Source organism: Acipenser ruthenus, chromosome 3 (genome assembly GCF_902713425.1).
Source record: "Acipenser ruthenus chromosome 3, fAciRut3.2 maternal haplotype, whole genome shotgun sequence".
Taxonomy (NCBI): Eukaryota; Metazoa; Chordata; class Actinopteri; order Acipenseriformes; family Acipenseridae; genus Acipenser; species Acipenser ruthenus.
Window position 1 is genome coordinate 40,077,386 of NC_081191.1, and position 14,216 is coordinate 40,091,601.

Consider the following 14,216-nt stretch of genomic DNA (forward strand, 5'->3'; position numbering starts at 1 on the left):
GCAGACAGACACATACACAGTGAAACTCTGGACCGCTTCTTTATCCCTTACAAAGAATAATCTACATAGCAATAATTGCAACATTCTGTTTTTCACTGCTTCTCAAGGTTTTCTGTTAGTTTTAGCAGTTGTTTTTTTTTAGTTTTATATATATATATATATATGCGTAAATTGTATTTGCACTGATTTTTGGTTTGTTTTCTTGAATTGTTTTTGTATTAGTTTTGGTTCCGGGGATGAATAGTTTTAAGATGGCTGGGATGGTCTCCAAAGGCAGAAGAGACGCGTTAAAGGTGTTTGTCGCTTTATTTTCTGTTTCTTTGGTTTATTCTTACAACATCGACTTGGACCATCCCGTGGTTTATCAGGGACCCAAAGGGACATTTTTTGGATATTCCGTCCTGGAGCACTACCATGGTAATACAAGATGGTAAGTTACTTTACAAATTCAGTAGAGGGACGCAACATCAAACTTAAGAAATCACGTCAATTTCGAAAGTTTTACTTAATAACAAACTAATGTTCCAATGCGTTACCGTTACGCACAGAATCCAGATACAGCCTCCAGGCAGGGCTGCCTTTTCGAGTATTTTGCCTACAGTTACACAGTGCTGGTTTACGCTGTACACAGATCCTACTGTAATAAGCAACTGTATATTTATTTAACGGCGTGTTCATGAAAACTTTATTTCAAAACGGTTCAAATAAAACAACACACTAAAACTAACACAAGACAGAGGTTCAAACAAGGGTGTAGGATTCGATAATTAGAACACATGAGTGTCATATAATGTAACCACGAATTAAATATCGAATTCCTATGTTTTTCATTAGAGCTGTAATGCTGGTTTAAGTGATGAGATCATCTCGTAATTTTCATTTTTGCGTGAAACTCAGATTTTTACTTTACGATCGTTTAACATTATTTCAGTTGTTTTGTGTGTGTGTGTGTGTGGTTATAATCGGTTTGCAGTAAGTGAGCAGGCTATTACAACACACATGCTTCTTTTTAAAATTTCAAGTAATGCTATAATTTGATTCAGATTAATTAATTGTCTTGTTTTGCAGACCACGTTTAACACTTATTAACTGTGGACTACTAAAACGACGTTTCGGTTGGTTTCACAGAACAGATTACACTAATCTTGGACTACGCAATGTTAATTTAAGCAAGAAAACACACGATTAGAACTAATCAAAGTCTGTGAAACTAGCCCTTTAAATAGTGGTAGGAAAACCAGTCAATAGAATACACATTTAGCATTATGGCTCGCTTTACAACACTTAAGCAATATTGTTTTAGGTGCAGTGAACTATATTATGGAAGTAGATGGGTCTTCTGGATATATTGTGTGAACTTTAATGTTCACTTTTGTTATGGGGTCGATCGTGATACACCTACATGGAATAAATAGTGTCATATGCATATAGTGCAATACTGCAAAAGTGTGTAGCTCTTTCACAGTTCTCCAGCCAAACACATTTAGCAGATGGCATTGTCCAAGAGTAAAGAAGATGAATTTGAAATGTGTAGGTTGCTAGCTCAGCCCTACAGGCACTAGTTTAAAGTCCACACCATTGGCCTGGGAGCCCTTGTTTTGCAGTAGGGAGTGGCGTTGCAGACACAGTTGATACTGGCAGGGCGTCAATGCTGTTGAAGCCGCTAGTGTTCAGAAGCTAAACGTTTCTCTTCAAATTGGATATGTGCAATTGTAAATCCAGACTCTGCTGTTTAAATAAAGAGAAACATAACCACTGAACATACCAGCAACCCAAAACCATTGCAACTAAACAGATCAATCAGTAAACTACATTATTTTATTGTACATCTCATTAACATTCTTGCAAATCAATTATTATTTTTTTTTTTAATTTTCAAGACTTTATTATCCCCTTCGAATTATGTTAAGCCCTTCAAACCTGCCATTACATTTCCTGTGCAGTGTAACCACAGGAACTGAGATAGTGTTAACACATCTGTCACACAGAAGTTTAGTGTTATAAACACACACACACACACACACACACACACACACACACACACACACACACACACACACACACACACACACACACACACACACACACACACACACACACACACACACACACACACACACACACACACACACACACACACACACACACAGAGGCTGTAATCGTCCAGTGGTTAAAGAAAAGGGCTTGTAACCAGGAGGTCCCCGGTTCAAAGCCCACCTCAGCCACACACCCTAGTCTCAGTAAGTCGCGTTGGATAAAGGCGTCTACTAAATAAACAAATAATAATATACACATTTACAAACCATTAATAGGAAACACAAGTAATCCCTATTGTAAAATGTGTTTCTTATTAGATAAAGTCCTATCTCAAATTTTCCTGATTTCATAATTCACCAGTTTGGCAAATTCATTTAATTTGGTTGGCCGTGTTGACAGTACATTGTGCATGTGTGCCATACTGTCATGCACTGTAGATTCATGCCCAGTGCAGCAGGTGCTACAAGTCCAGCAAAGGATCAGAGTCATGTTTCATATAGTGTACTGTACCTGTTACACAGGGCGTACATTTACAAAAATACTAATGCACATAAGTACACCTAAATCCTGACTTTTACACCCTTCATCATTCATTCATTCGTAGATACACACATATATAGATATAGAAATAGAGAGCTGAGACCGCCAAACTTCTATCACTGAGCCAGATTCAAATCCAAGTCAGTAAGTTCATTTTAAAAATGTTTGCAAATTACACAGTCAGAAGTTGTTTACAATTCATTCAATTTGTGTTTATGATTTTCTGTGTCTTTAGACTGATGCCCACTAGTCGTAGGCATAGCTTTTTTACCCAGAAAGTTGGGACACTTCTGACTTAATGAAATGCTGTACAGTAGGCAACTTTGTTTTTGCTCTCAGCGGGTTTTGCAGCACCAGTCCTTTCAGTTACCGCACTCACATGGCGAGGATATGCAGTTCTGAAACCACAGGCATGCTGTATGTAAAGCATTGTCTTGGCAGGGACTGAAACACATCACACCGTGAAGAAACCTAGTTGTAAGAACATGTCTAAATAAATAAATCCATTGTGTTATTTTTCTCCCCTTCTACAGGGTCATAGTAGGAGCCCCCAAAGCAAACTCCACCTTCAGTGTGTCAGTAAGTTCCCCAGGAGCCATCTTCAAATGCAGAGTGCACAACAACCCCGAGAAGATGTGCACAGAGATGGACATGGGCAGAGGTCAGTGCTTAATAGCTACTTACTGCATACAACTTACTGCACTGCATTTTAAGTAGGAGATTCCAGACTGCATCATAGGTCTACAAATAGCATTGCCGTCTGCCTGTGTGTGCTTGCACAGGCACATTGATTGACATACAGCATAGAAGGACACACGCTGAAATGAGAGACTTCACAGACTTTAGAAATCTTGCAAAACATGCATTTAAAAAAACCCTCCAGAACAATTAGGATTAAGATTGAAGGTGTAATTAAGATTGAACATATAATTAATTACTATACTCACTAGTAGTCCTGAATTTAAATTCTTTGTGTACAATGTAGACTTTTGTCACCCTTGGGAAATGCGTTGTTGACAAGAAACCCATTCATCACTTCTGAGTCTTAAATGTGCACACAGCTGCACGGTAAGTGAAAATAAATGATGAATGTGTACTTACTAAGAGGGATATTTATTTATTTGCTGTGCTTACTGTTGGTGTGCACACACATTTTAACAATGCATTTTTTAATTTTTTTTTTACAATTAAGCAACTTATGTTAAAATTCCTGCCGGATCCTCCTCATCCCCTCGGCTGCTATGGTTCATATATATAATATCACCATCATTATTTTCATTTGGGCTGTAGCATGCTGCATTTATCCATCTCTTCAGCAAAAGCATTACTTAACTTCTTGTTTAAATTGTTTGTGGGCCAGTTTATGCCCCTAATGAATATGATGAATATTATAATGATATTGGTTTTTATCATGGCAAATATTGGAATTGGAAAGGGATCAGAAGGCAGCATTTTCTGAAGACAAAGCAAAGGAACTGAGTTTAATAAAGGGTTCTTTTAATGTTTTGTCTCTAAATAGAGCTGAATTTATTATGCACCACACTAAAGACAAATACCATTTTCAGGGGGAGAGACCAAGTAGATGATTAGCCTTGAGATTAAAGCACAGTGATTCTCTGGCCTCTATTAATGCGATCAAAACAGGAAGATGTGGTTACAAAGCCAGAGGAGGTAAATAGGGCCTTTAAGGTATTTTATTCCAGTCTTTATGAATCTGAAATACAAATCGACCATTATTCCTGCAAAAATTTCCTTGATGGTTTGAAATCCGGCAAACTGGAGGCTGAACTTAGTAAACAGCTCGATGCCCCAATAACACTGGATGAACTGAAGAATGCTATTAGGTCAATGCAGACAGGTATGGCCCTGATCTAGATGGCCTTCCCCCAAAATTATTACTAGGAATTTGGGACATTATTGGCCCTTCGATACTAGGCTCTATAAACGATGCTATTAAAACTGGCTCTTTTCACAAAGATCACAAAACTGCATTGATATCTCAGCTGTTAACAAAGGGCAAAGACCCTCTTGTATGAACAAACTATCGGCCTATATCTCTCATTAATAGTGATGGCAAATGATACGCTAAGGTGCTGGTTGCAAGATTGGAGGCTTGGGAAATTTAATCCATTTTGACCAATCTGGTTTTATTAAAGGACGTTTGACATCGGACAATATCCGTTGTTTGCTTCACATAATCCATTCGGCCGACACTCACTCTGCAGCTTGTACAATTTTTGTACACAAAAGGCTTTCGATCATCTGGAGTGGGACAACCTGTGGTTAGTTTTAGAACACTTTTGGTTTTGGCCATGGTTTTATTAGTATGGTGCAGACTCTGTATAATACTCTACTTGCTTCAGTGCAAACTGGCAGCAGTCGCTCTCCTCCCTTCACTTTGGAAAGAGGGACGCGGCAAGGATGTCCGCTGGAGCCCTTGGCACAGGCTATTAGGCAAAATACAGTTATCTCTCCAATTGAAATTAAAGGCTCAAAACATTTCTGTCTATGCTGATGATATTCTTTTATACATCTCTAACATATCTATCTATTTTCCATGTCTTGACCCTGTTTGAGAAAGTTCAAAGGGTGTCAGGTTACAAAGTCAACTGGATTAAATCGATTTTGATGCCCTTGAATACTGCTGCTAGGAGCATGGTTTTACCCCCTATTGTTCTTATAGAGAAACGTTTTACTTTATTTAGGCATACAGATTTATTCTTCTGTACACTAGATTTGTAGAAGCAACTTTATTACTCTTGTGCAGGTCAAGGCGGATCTCTTAAGATGGTCCTCTTTGCAATTCTCTTTACAAGATAGTATAGCAGCAATTAAAATGAACATATTAATACACATACATTTGTTGTTCTTCATGTTGCCCCTAGCCACCCTCCCCACCTCAAATATTTTGATGAAGCCCATTCTATGATTTCCAAATGTACATTGGGAGGCAGACACCCATGAATACAGCTTACAACTCTTCAAAGAGCTAAATTAATTTTAAATTCTACTACTGGGCGTTCCAACTGAGATCATTGAGTACTTGGCTGGATCATGATTCTCATGTTCCTTGATGACATGTGGGTGAGGCTTTTGTGCTGCCTCATAGCTACAAATCTTCCCTGTTACTGACTTAAAATGTAGTCCTATATAGCTAACTTGTTGAGGACGTGGAATAGTAGTGATAAATACACAGGTTTTATAAAACATTTTCAATTTGGAATAACTGCCATTTTTTAACAGAAGGCCAACCCTTTATTTATCCGCCCTGGTCATCCAGAGGCATTTTACTGTTGATGACATCGTTGATGATGGAAGCCTTTGTATGTTCCAGGACCTATACGGGCCTATGGTGTGCCGTGGGATACAGGTCTGGCAGGTTGGATCAATCCTATCAGCTCTTTCTGGAGGATGGTATCTACATTTATGGCCATTGCTAATGAAAACCCCTAGCTGTCACAACAATCTGGGGGCGGGAGTTGGGGAGTCTAGGTAATATTCCTAACTGGGAGACTGTAAGGCTAAATAAATTCGTGGCTTCAAAAAACCAACTAATACATTTTAAACTTATTCATAGAGCTTATGCAACCCTGTACAGTCATTTCCAAGTGAAAATTATCTCGGCATGTAACATCTGTAAACTTTTCACACCTGGCACCAGTATGCATATGTTCTGGGACTGTCCCGTCATTGCCACTTTTTGGAGCTACGTATGTAACTTTGGTGTTATCTAAATTGACTGGTTCAGCTAGTAGCTGAACCTTGTCTATGTTAACTTAATGATGACTCATTGGTTAATCTCTATTTAACAGCATATAACTCTACTTGCTGGCCTAACAGCCGCTAAAAAGTCAATTTGCAGCTTTGGATATCACCAGATACAACTCTGGCCAGCTCTTGGCTCTGCATGTTTAGGGATATTGTTCATTTAGAGTGGACTACAGCCAGGCTGAATGGGGCAAGGCCAGCAAGGGTAGAGGCATGGAGCTCTGTCTCTGCTGCCCTAGCTGACCTTGTTATGGCATGACCGGTGTGTGTAGTTTCCTCTTTTGTTATATATTTGTGTATTGTGAGCTCTGGTCCCTTGGTATAGTTTTGTTAATTTGATATATTTCTTTATGATTTATTACATTTTAAAAAACTGGTAACAAATAGTAAAACTAATTGTCCTAGTTCGAACAGTTGAGTGTAAAAGGATATTGGGAAATGTGTTAACTTGCATCCAGATTAGCACTATTTTAGCGCTGTTTTGGAACTACTGATCCCATGATGCATTTGTAGTTGCCATAGTGCTCACTATGTCATCTCCATAAACCAGGGCACAAAATGTGCATTATCCTGAAAGCAGTGGATAATGCACCACTGTACAAGAAAAAGAAAGTTGCTGCAAATTTCAACAGCCCAGCAAACCATTCTCAAAAACCATGATCCAGCAATACAGGCCCAAGAACAGCAAAACTGGATGCACGTCAACAGCGTTTCCATTTCTCTAATACCCTGATGTTGAGGACGCCTTGCTTCTGTGGTTTAAAAATGCCTGTGATCAGAATGGGAGATTCAGATTTCAAGTTGCAATGTATACTTTTTAAAAGTTCACTTACAACCATATTTTCAATAAAATACACAGTACTTAAATGTATACTACTTTTCGAAATTTGATTTCAGCGTTACTGTAACTTCACTAACAGTATGCATTTGGCTTAGACCCGTTAGTAAGAATTACTGATGAGATGATTGAAATTATCAACAGTTCCAGGGTCAGACACTGTGGAAAGCAAAGTAAAAGATGGATAGGCACCTCGTCAGCAGTTTGGGGAGCGGGGTGTCGTGGAAATTCTAATAAAGGAAGAGAGACTGCGAGTTCCAAACACACAGGCCTTTATTTCTTAAGTTTGCAAACTGAGAACACTCTCAGCACACAGGGTGCTAGATAATCATCGAGCAGTGTTCCAACATACAGAGTTAGATCAGTTTCTTATATACCTTAAAACTGTCAGCAAGGCAGAGGTTTAGCCAATGATGATTCAGGTATTAGCATATAAGAGAAAACTTACAACTATGCATACGTGGCATAAAACTAAGCAAGCAGATAAAAAGGATGGGTGGTTTGGGTATACGTGTAAAAAGACACGTCTGGCTCATCCTTCTATCTCACAGCCGCAGCTGCAGTGTAGGCCTCTTGCGGTTCCTTATCTTTAGCAAAGCATACAAGGTTATGTGAGCAAGGTTATGGGAGAACAAAATGCCAGTACATTATGTCGAGTCAGTTCTATTTTCTGTAACATTTCTATTACAGGGGGTGCCGTGGCTCGCTGCTTGTTAGAAGGCATGCTGCCTAAAAATACCGAACAAGTGCTAGGTACAGTAGTAGAATTGCTAATACACATCCACTGTAGGTTCATAGTTAACAGTTCACTCGTGAACAGACATCACCTGGTGAAAGAAACGCCCACGTGTGGTTTTACCAGATATCTTCTGCTTTAGTGGCACTCAGACAGGGTCAGTATATGTGGTGAGTCTTAGGCCTGTGCCTATGTGGCTAACTGTATATCTAAAAAATGGAATTAATTCTGTGCAGCAGAATCAATCTATATACATATTTATAATGGATAGCTGTAACATCAATTAGATGCTAGTAAAGCTTGTAATTACTCATAGGTTACAAATTAATTATTTATTGATTTAAGTTATTTTAGTCTTGTCCTTAAAATAGTAGTAATTACAGTTCTACCGCCACTGTAATATAAAGTTGCCTAACAGTCTAAAAAGCACGGCATTGTTGAGCTTTTTTTTTTTTCATAGGCCCAGTATTTTTAGTGTGCGTAAAAAAAAATACAAAGAAATGAGCCATTAAAATACAACTGAGATAATATAAAACTTTAAATAAAGTGGACCCCAGGGTATAAGGGTTGCGCACAAATAATAACTGAAAAAACGTGTTGCTAGGAGAAGAAAGAAAACAAATGCGTCAACATGAAAACACAAAAACACATTTGTGAAGCGTCCAGATGGATTTTACAGAAAGCTTTTAATCTAAAAAAAAAAAAAAAGCTGAGTCAAGAGCACTTCTAAATAGGGGCTTCAATAATGCTATTACACAGACACAAGATCAAATGTCATTGAGCCAAAAAAAACCTTGAACCTTTTTCAGGATGCCAGGTTTGACCTTATTTTAAGTTCAATCTAGTTTAAACATAAATCATTTAACTGTATTTAATGATAAAATCATTAAGACACTTATCTCTCAGCATATCTGTGTTGCCGGCAGACACACTCAGACAAAAATGAATTATTTGGTGATTCACTGCCAAAAGGTATATACAAACATCCATACAAACTTTGTTATGAGCAAAGCATAGTTTTCCATCTACCTATGTTTGATTTGTGCTATTGATTATCTAAACACTTGATGCAGACACAAATGAAAAAAGGACATTAACAAAACCTTTATATAAGAACTAAAATAAAGTGGATTTCCATGATATAGCTGGCAAAGATGGATAAGGTTTACAGAAAAACTGTTAAATAAAACAGGCGCCAGATTTGAGTTTCCAGCAATTGGCAGAACCTGCTAGTGGTTTGATCGGCTTCAAGCTGTTTAGTTCAGTCGCTGGTAGACCTTAAAAACACATTTCTGCTGTTTACAAGTGCAGAAACCAATATCTTTTAAACTGCAACAGTAATTTATTCCAGCGATAGCAGGACTGTTACAGAAGTAAAATATGATGCTGAAGTCCTGTAGTGGAGGAAAACAGAATATACAATATGCTACATTTTATAAACCAATGACAGTTAAAGCATTCGTGTCAAAATTCCAGTACATCTTATCTGGTGTATCATTCTCATTCTGTGCATAGAACGTATGACAGAATTCTACAACTTTAATATAACACTTTTGATATGTTTAGCATTTAGATAAATGTATTTATCTAAATGCTAGAAGTCTCAAAAACAAAATGTTAGAACTTGAAGCTACTGCACTAACAAGTAACTACAATGTGATAGGTGTTACAGAAACTTGGCTATCTGAGAGTGATGGAGACAAATATAATATTAGTGGGTATACATTGTATAGGAAAGACAGGCAGGACAGAAGAGGCAGAGGGGTAGCGCTATACATCAAAAAAAGTCTCGAAGCCCAGGTGTTAAATCTGGAAGAACGCAGAATCAATATGGGTCCGAATAATGGACAAAAATGGCATAGTAATAGGGACATGCTATAGACCACCAAATTCAGACACTGAGCAAAATAATTAGAAATGCATGCAGCAAAGGAGAAGCCATATTAATGGGGGATTTCAACCTCCCCGTAAAAAATTGGAAAACCTGGTAGGGCGCCCAAAAGACAAAATTGAAATGGTAGAAATGACAAATGACTGCTTCCGAACGCAATTTGTCAAGGCACCGACTAGAGGGGAGGCATGCCTTGATTTAGTCTTTTCAAATAACGAAGACAGAGTAACTAAAAGGTCAGAGAGCCATTGGCAAACTCAGACCACAACATGGTCTCATTTTAAGTGATTTTTAAAACCCCAAAAGTAATGACTAAAGCTAAGGTTTACAATTTTAGAAAAGCAAACTATGAAGGTATGAAACAGAGACTAACAGAAGTAGATTGGCTATTTTTCAAAAATGTAGTACTAGAGGTGCAAAACAAATACATCCCAAAAGTAGACAAATCAAAATCTTAAACAAAATGGCCAAAATGGTTTAATAGATAAATTAAAAAAAAAATATTCAGAGAAAAAAGGTACTTTACTGAACGTTTAAAAGGTACCAAGAACAAAGTACACAGAAACAGTACTTGAAACAGCAAGCGAAAGTCAAAAAGGAAGTAGAAAGGCCATGAGAGAGATAAAAATGAGCATTGCTAAGGGGCCTAAAACCAATTCCAAAAAATGTTTCCAATATTATAACAGCAAAAGAACATTCAAAGAGGAGGTAAAATGTCCAAGAGATACAAATGGCAAAATCATAGATGAAGATAAAAAATAGCAAATATATGAAATGATTACGATTAAGTTTTTACAAAGGAGGATATGACCTGTTCCTGTTCCTATCCAGTTTTAAATAACTAGCATAACAGAGGCAGACGTGTTAAAGGGACTAGGAGCTCTTAAAATAAACAAATCCACTGGGCCGGATGAGATCCTCCCAATATTACTCAAAGAAATGAAAGGTTATTTACATACCGCTAACTAAGATCATGCAACGGTCTCTTGAGACAGGGGTTGTACCGATAGACTGGAGAATTGCAAAAGTAATCGATCCACAAAAAGGGAGACAATACCGAACCAGGTAACAACAGACCAATAGGCCTGACTTCTATTATATGTAAACTTATGTAAATTATAATAAGATCCAAATTGGAAATTACCTATATGTTAACAGTATCCTGGGAGACAGTCAGCATGGTTTTAGGAAAGGGAGATTGTGTCTGACTAACAAGCTTGATTTTTTTGAGTATGCAACATTGACAATGGATAAAGCATATGACATGGTTTATTTAGATTTCCAGAAAGCTTTTGAAGTCCAGCATAAAAAAATTATTTCTCAAACCGAATGCAGTAGGGATTGAAGGAAATGCATGCACATCGATTAGGAAGTGGTTAACATGTAGAAAACAGAAAGCACTGATTAGAGGAGAAACTTCAAAATGGAGCGAGGTAACCAGTGGAGTACCACTGTATTAGGTCATCTGCCCTTCCTAATCTTAGATTCTGGTATGGTAAGCAAACTTGTTAAATTTGCAGATGACACAAAAATAGGAGGAGTGGCAAACACTGTTGCAGCAGCAAAGGCCATTCAAAATGATCCAGCATTCAGAACTGGGCAGACACATGGCAAATAGCATTTAATATAGAAAAGTGTAAGGTACTGCACGCATGTCCATTATAAATAGGGCTTCTGATTTTCAGTTTTAACCGATACAAAAAAAAAAATGAAATCGGTGGATAGCCAATAAACACCTGAAAAACTGTGGAAATGTTTAACAATTCATGTTGACTTTACCCTATTCCCATTAAAAAATAAAACCTACTACAAAAATAATAATAAATGTGTTTCCCAGTGCTGCTGGGCAATGTCCCGCCTTCTTGACTTGCATCTATCATTGATTTGTTCTGAATACTTTAAACCCGCCCCAACTACTGAGTGACAGCACATTCCTACATTTCTATTGGAGACGGAGCATGGAGGCTTGTTAGTGGGATTTCAAGCTGTATTACAGTTAAGATATGGAGGATTTAAAGCAGAATTGTGGCGAAAATGTACAAAAATGCTTACACACAAAAACCCCAGAAGAATTTGCCCTTGACCATAGGGATTTCGTCGTGGAAGACAGCAATGGAAAGAAGGTACAGCTTAAGTGTGCAAGTACTGTCGAGTTACTACTGTACATATTTTGACAGAAAAAAAAAACAAAACGCTCAAGCATTTTGGAAAGTAACCGAAAACACTAATTTCATACAGTATATCAAAAATGAAAGCCCCGAAAAAAACAATTTACATAAAACTCGAAAATAGCTAAAAATAAGCACTGAAAAATACAATTAATAAAACACGAAAAACAGAAGCCCTAATTATAAATACCATATGGGAGATACTGAAATTGAAGGAGGAATCTATGAAAAAGATCTAGGAGTTTATGTTGACTCAGAAATGTCTTCATCTAGACAATGCGGGGAAGCTATAAAAAAAGGCCAACAAAATGTTCGGACATATAGTGAAAAGTGTTGAATTTAAATCAAGGGAAGTAATGTTAAAACTTTACAATGCATTAGTAAGACCTCATCGAGAATATTGTGTTCAGTTCTGGTCACCTCGCTACAAAAAGGATATTGCTGCTGTAGAAAGAGTGCAAAGAATAGCACCCAGAATTATCCCAGGTTTAAAAGACATGTCATGTGCAAAATAATTGAATCTATTCGGTCTTGAACAAAGAAGACTACGCTGTGATCTGATTCAAGCATTCAAAATTCTAAAAGGTATTGACAATGTCGAGCCAGGGGACTTTTTCGACCTGAAAAAAGAAACAAGGACAAGGAGTCACAAGTGGAGATTAGATAAAGGGGCATTCAGAACAGAAAATAAGAGGCACTTTTTTATACAGAGAATTGTGAGGGTCTGGAACCAACTCCCCAGTAATGTTGTTGAAGCTGACACCCTGGGATCCTTCAAGAAGCTGCTTCATGAGATTCTGGGACCAATAAGCTACTAACAACCAAACGAGCAAGATGGGCCGAATGGCCTCCTCTCGTTTGTAACCTTTCTTATGTTCTTATGTTGTAACACTTTTTGTTTTTGAAATTATGGGTATAAAATATATTTATAATCTTTAGTATGGTAACTGTAACTGGATTGTGTGTGACTGCTGCCCTCCAGTACCCCCTAGTGTGGAGTATTGAGCAGCAGTGTGGAGTAGTGGTTAGGGCTCTGGACTTTTGACTGGAGGGTCGTGGGTTCAATCCCAGGTTGGGGGCACTGCTGCTGTATCCTTGAGCAAGGTACTTTACCTAGATTGCTCCAGTAAAAACCCAACTGTATAAATGGGTAATTGTATGTAAAAATAAGGTGATATCTTGTAACAATTGTAAGTCGCCCCGGATAAGGGCGTCTACTAAAAAATAAATAATAATAAAAATAATAATAGTAAACAAGATGGTGCATCTCAAGGGTTTATATCCTGGAGAGCTAAAGTTTATACACAGTGTACTAAAGAACAGCGAAAGCATGGTTAAGTGCAGAAATCTATTTGCAAACTTGATTTAACTAATCAAAACACTTTATTTAATATAAAATACATGTTGATATTCCTGAAACCGTTCTGGGCTGTTGATGGGTTTTATTAACAACAGTAAAGAATAGTTATAAATATCAAACTTTGTTTTTATTAATAAAAAAAAGACTTAACTAAACACAACTTAACTTAAACTGTGAATAGAGCCCAATAATTCATATTTTAAATGAATTTCGATACATAATATGTAATAGCAGTCAATAATATTTGTAATAAAGTGTTAGCAATGACAGTCAAAGATTAAGGATGCCTTTATTGAATGTCTGTGCAGGTAATGAGCGGAGTTCGTCGTGTGGTAAAACCTGCAGGGGGGACAGGGAAAACGAGTGGATGGGAGTGAGCCTCGCTCGACAGGACAGAGCCAATGGGAGCGTGCTGGTAAGTAGGTTTTTCCTTCCCGTCTTTTCATTGCAGTGTCAGATACTCTTCATCCATTGTCTTTGGGAGTATGCTGCACTATGGAACTCAAAGAGTCTTAATTGTGACCAGATGCTAACAACTGATTAGTTTCATTCAATGGGTCTAGCTCAGTGGTTCTCATCCTTTTTTTAGGCAGGGACCACCTCAGTGTTTAAAGATCTTTCCATGGCCCACTACCGGCATGAGAACAAAATAATATCTATGCCTGTACTGCAAAGTACAAATACCTGTACTTTAGATATAGCTGACAACTGTAGTCATAAACACAGCCCTATTTTTTAGGCCAATAAACCCCCCCAACAATTTTGTTGCAGGAAATAAAATATTAATTTGTGTAGTTCCTTGGAAGATTTTATACCATTTATGTGTTGCATTCCTCAGTGCAAATTTGCCTTTGCAAAAAAGAGTTTATAATTGGTTT

The 14,216-nt window shown here is 37.6% G+C and overlaps 1 protein-coding gene across 1 annotated transcript in view; it reads left to right on the forward strand.

The window, feature by feature from the left end:
- LOC117394874 (integrin alpha-9-like) overlaps positions 1 to 14,216 on the forward strand; it is a 150,185-nt gene continuing 135,969 nt past the window's right edge. The window contains exons 1-3 of the mRNA XM_033993550.3: positions 1 to 430; positions 3,111 to 3,238; positions 13,647 to 13,753. Coding sequence (XP_033849441.3) covers positions 237 to 430; positions 3,111 to 3,238; positions 13,647 to 13,753 — 429 coding nt within the window. The 5' untranslated portion in view covers positions 1 to 236. The remainder of the gene's footprint in view (positions 431 to 3,110; positions 3,239 to 13,646; positions 13,754 to 14,216) is intronic.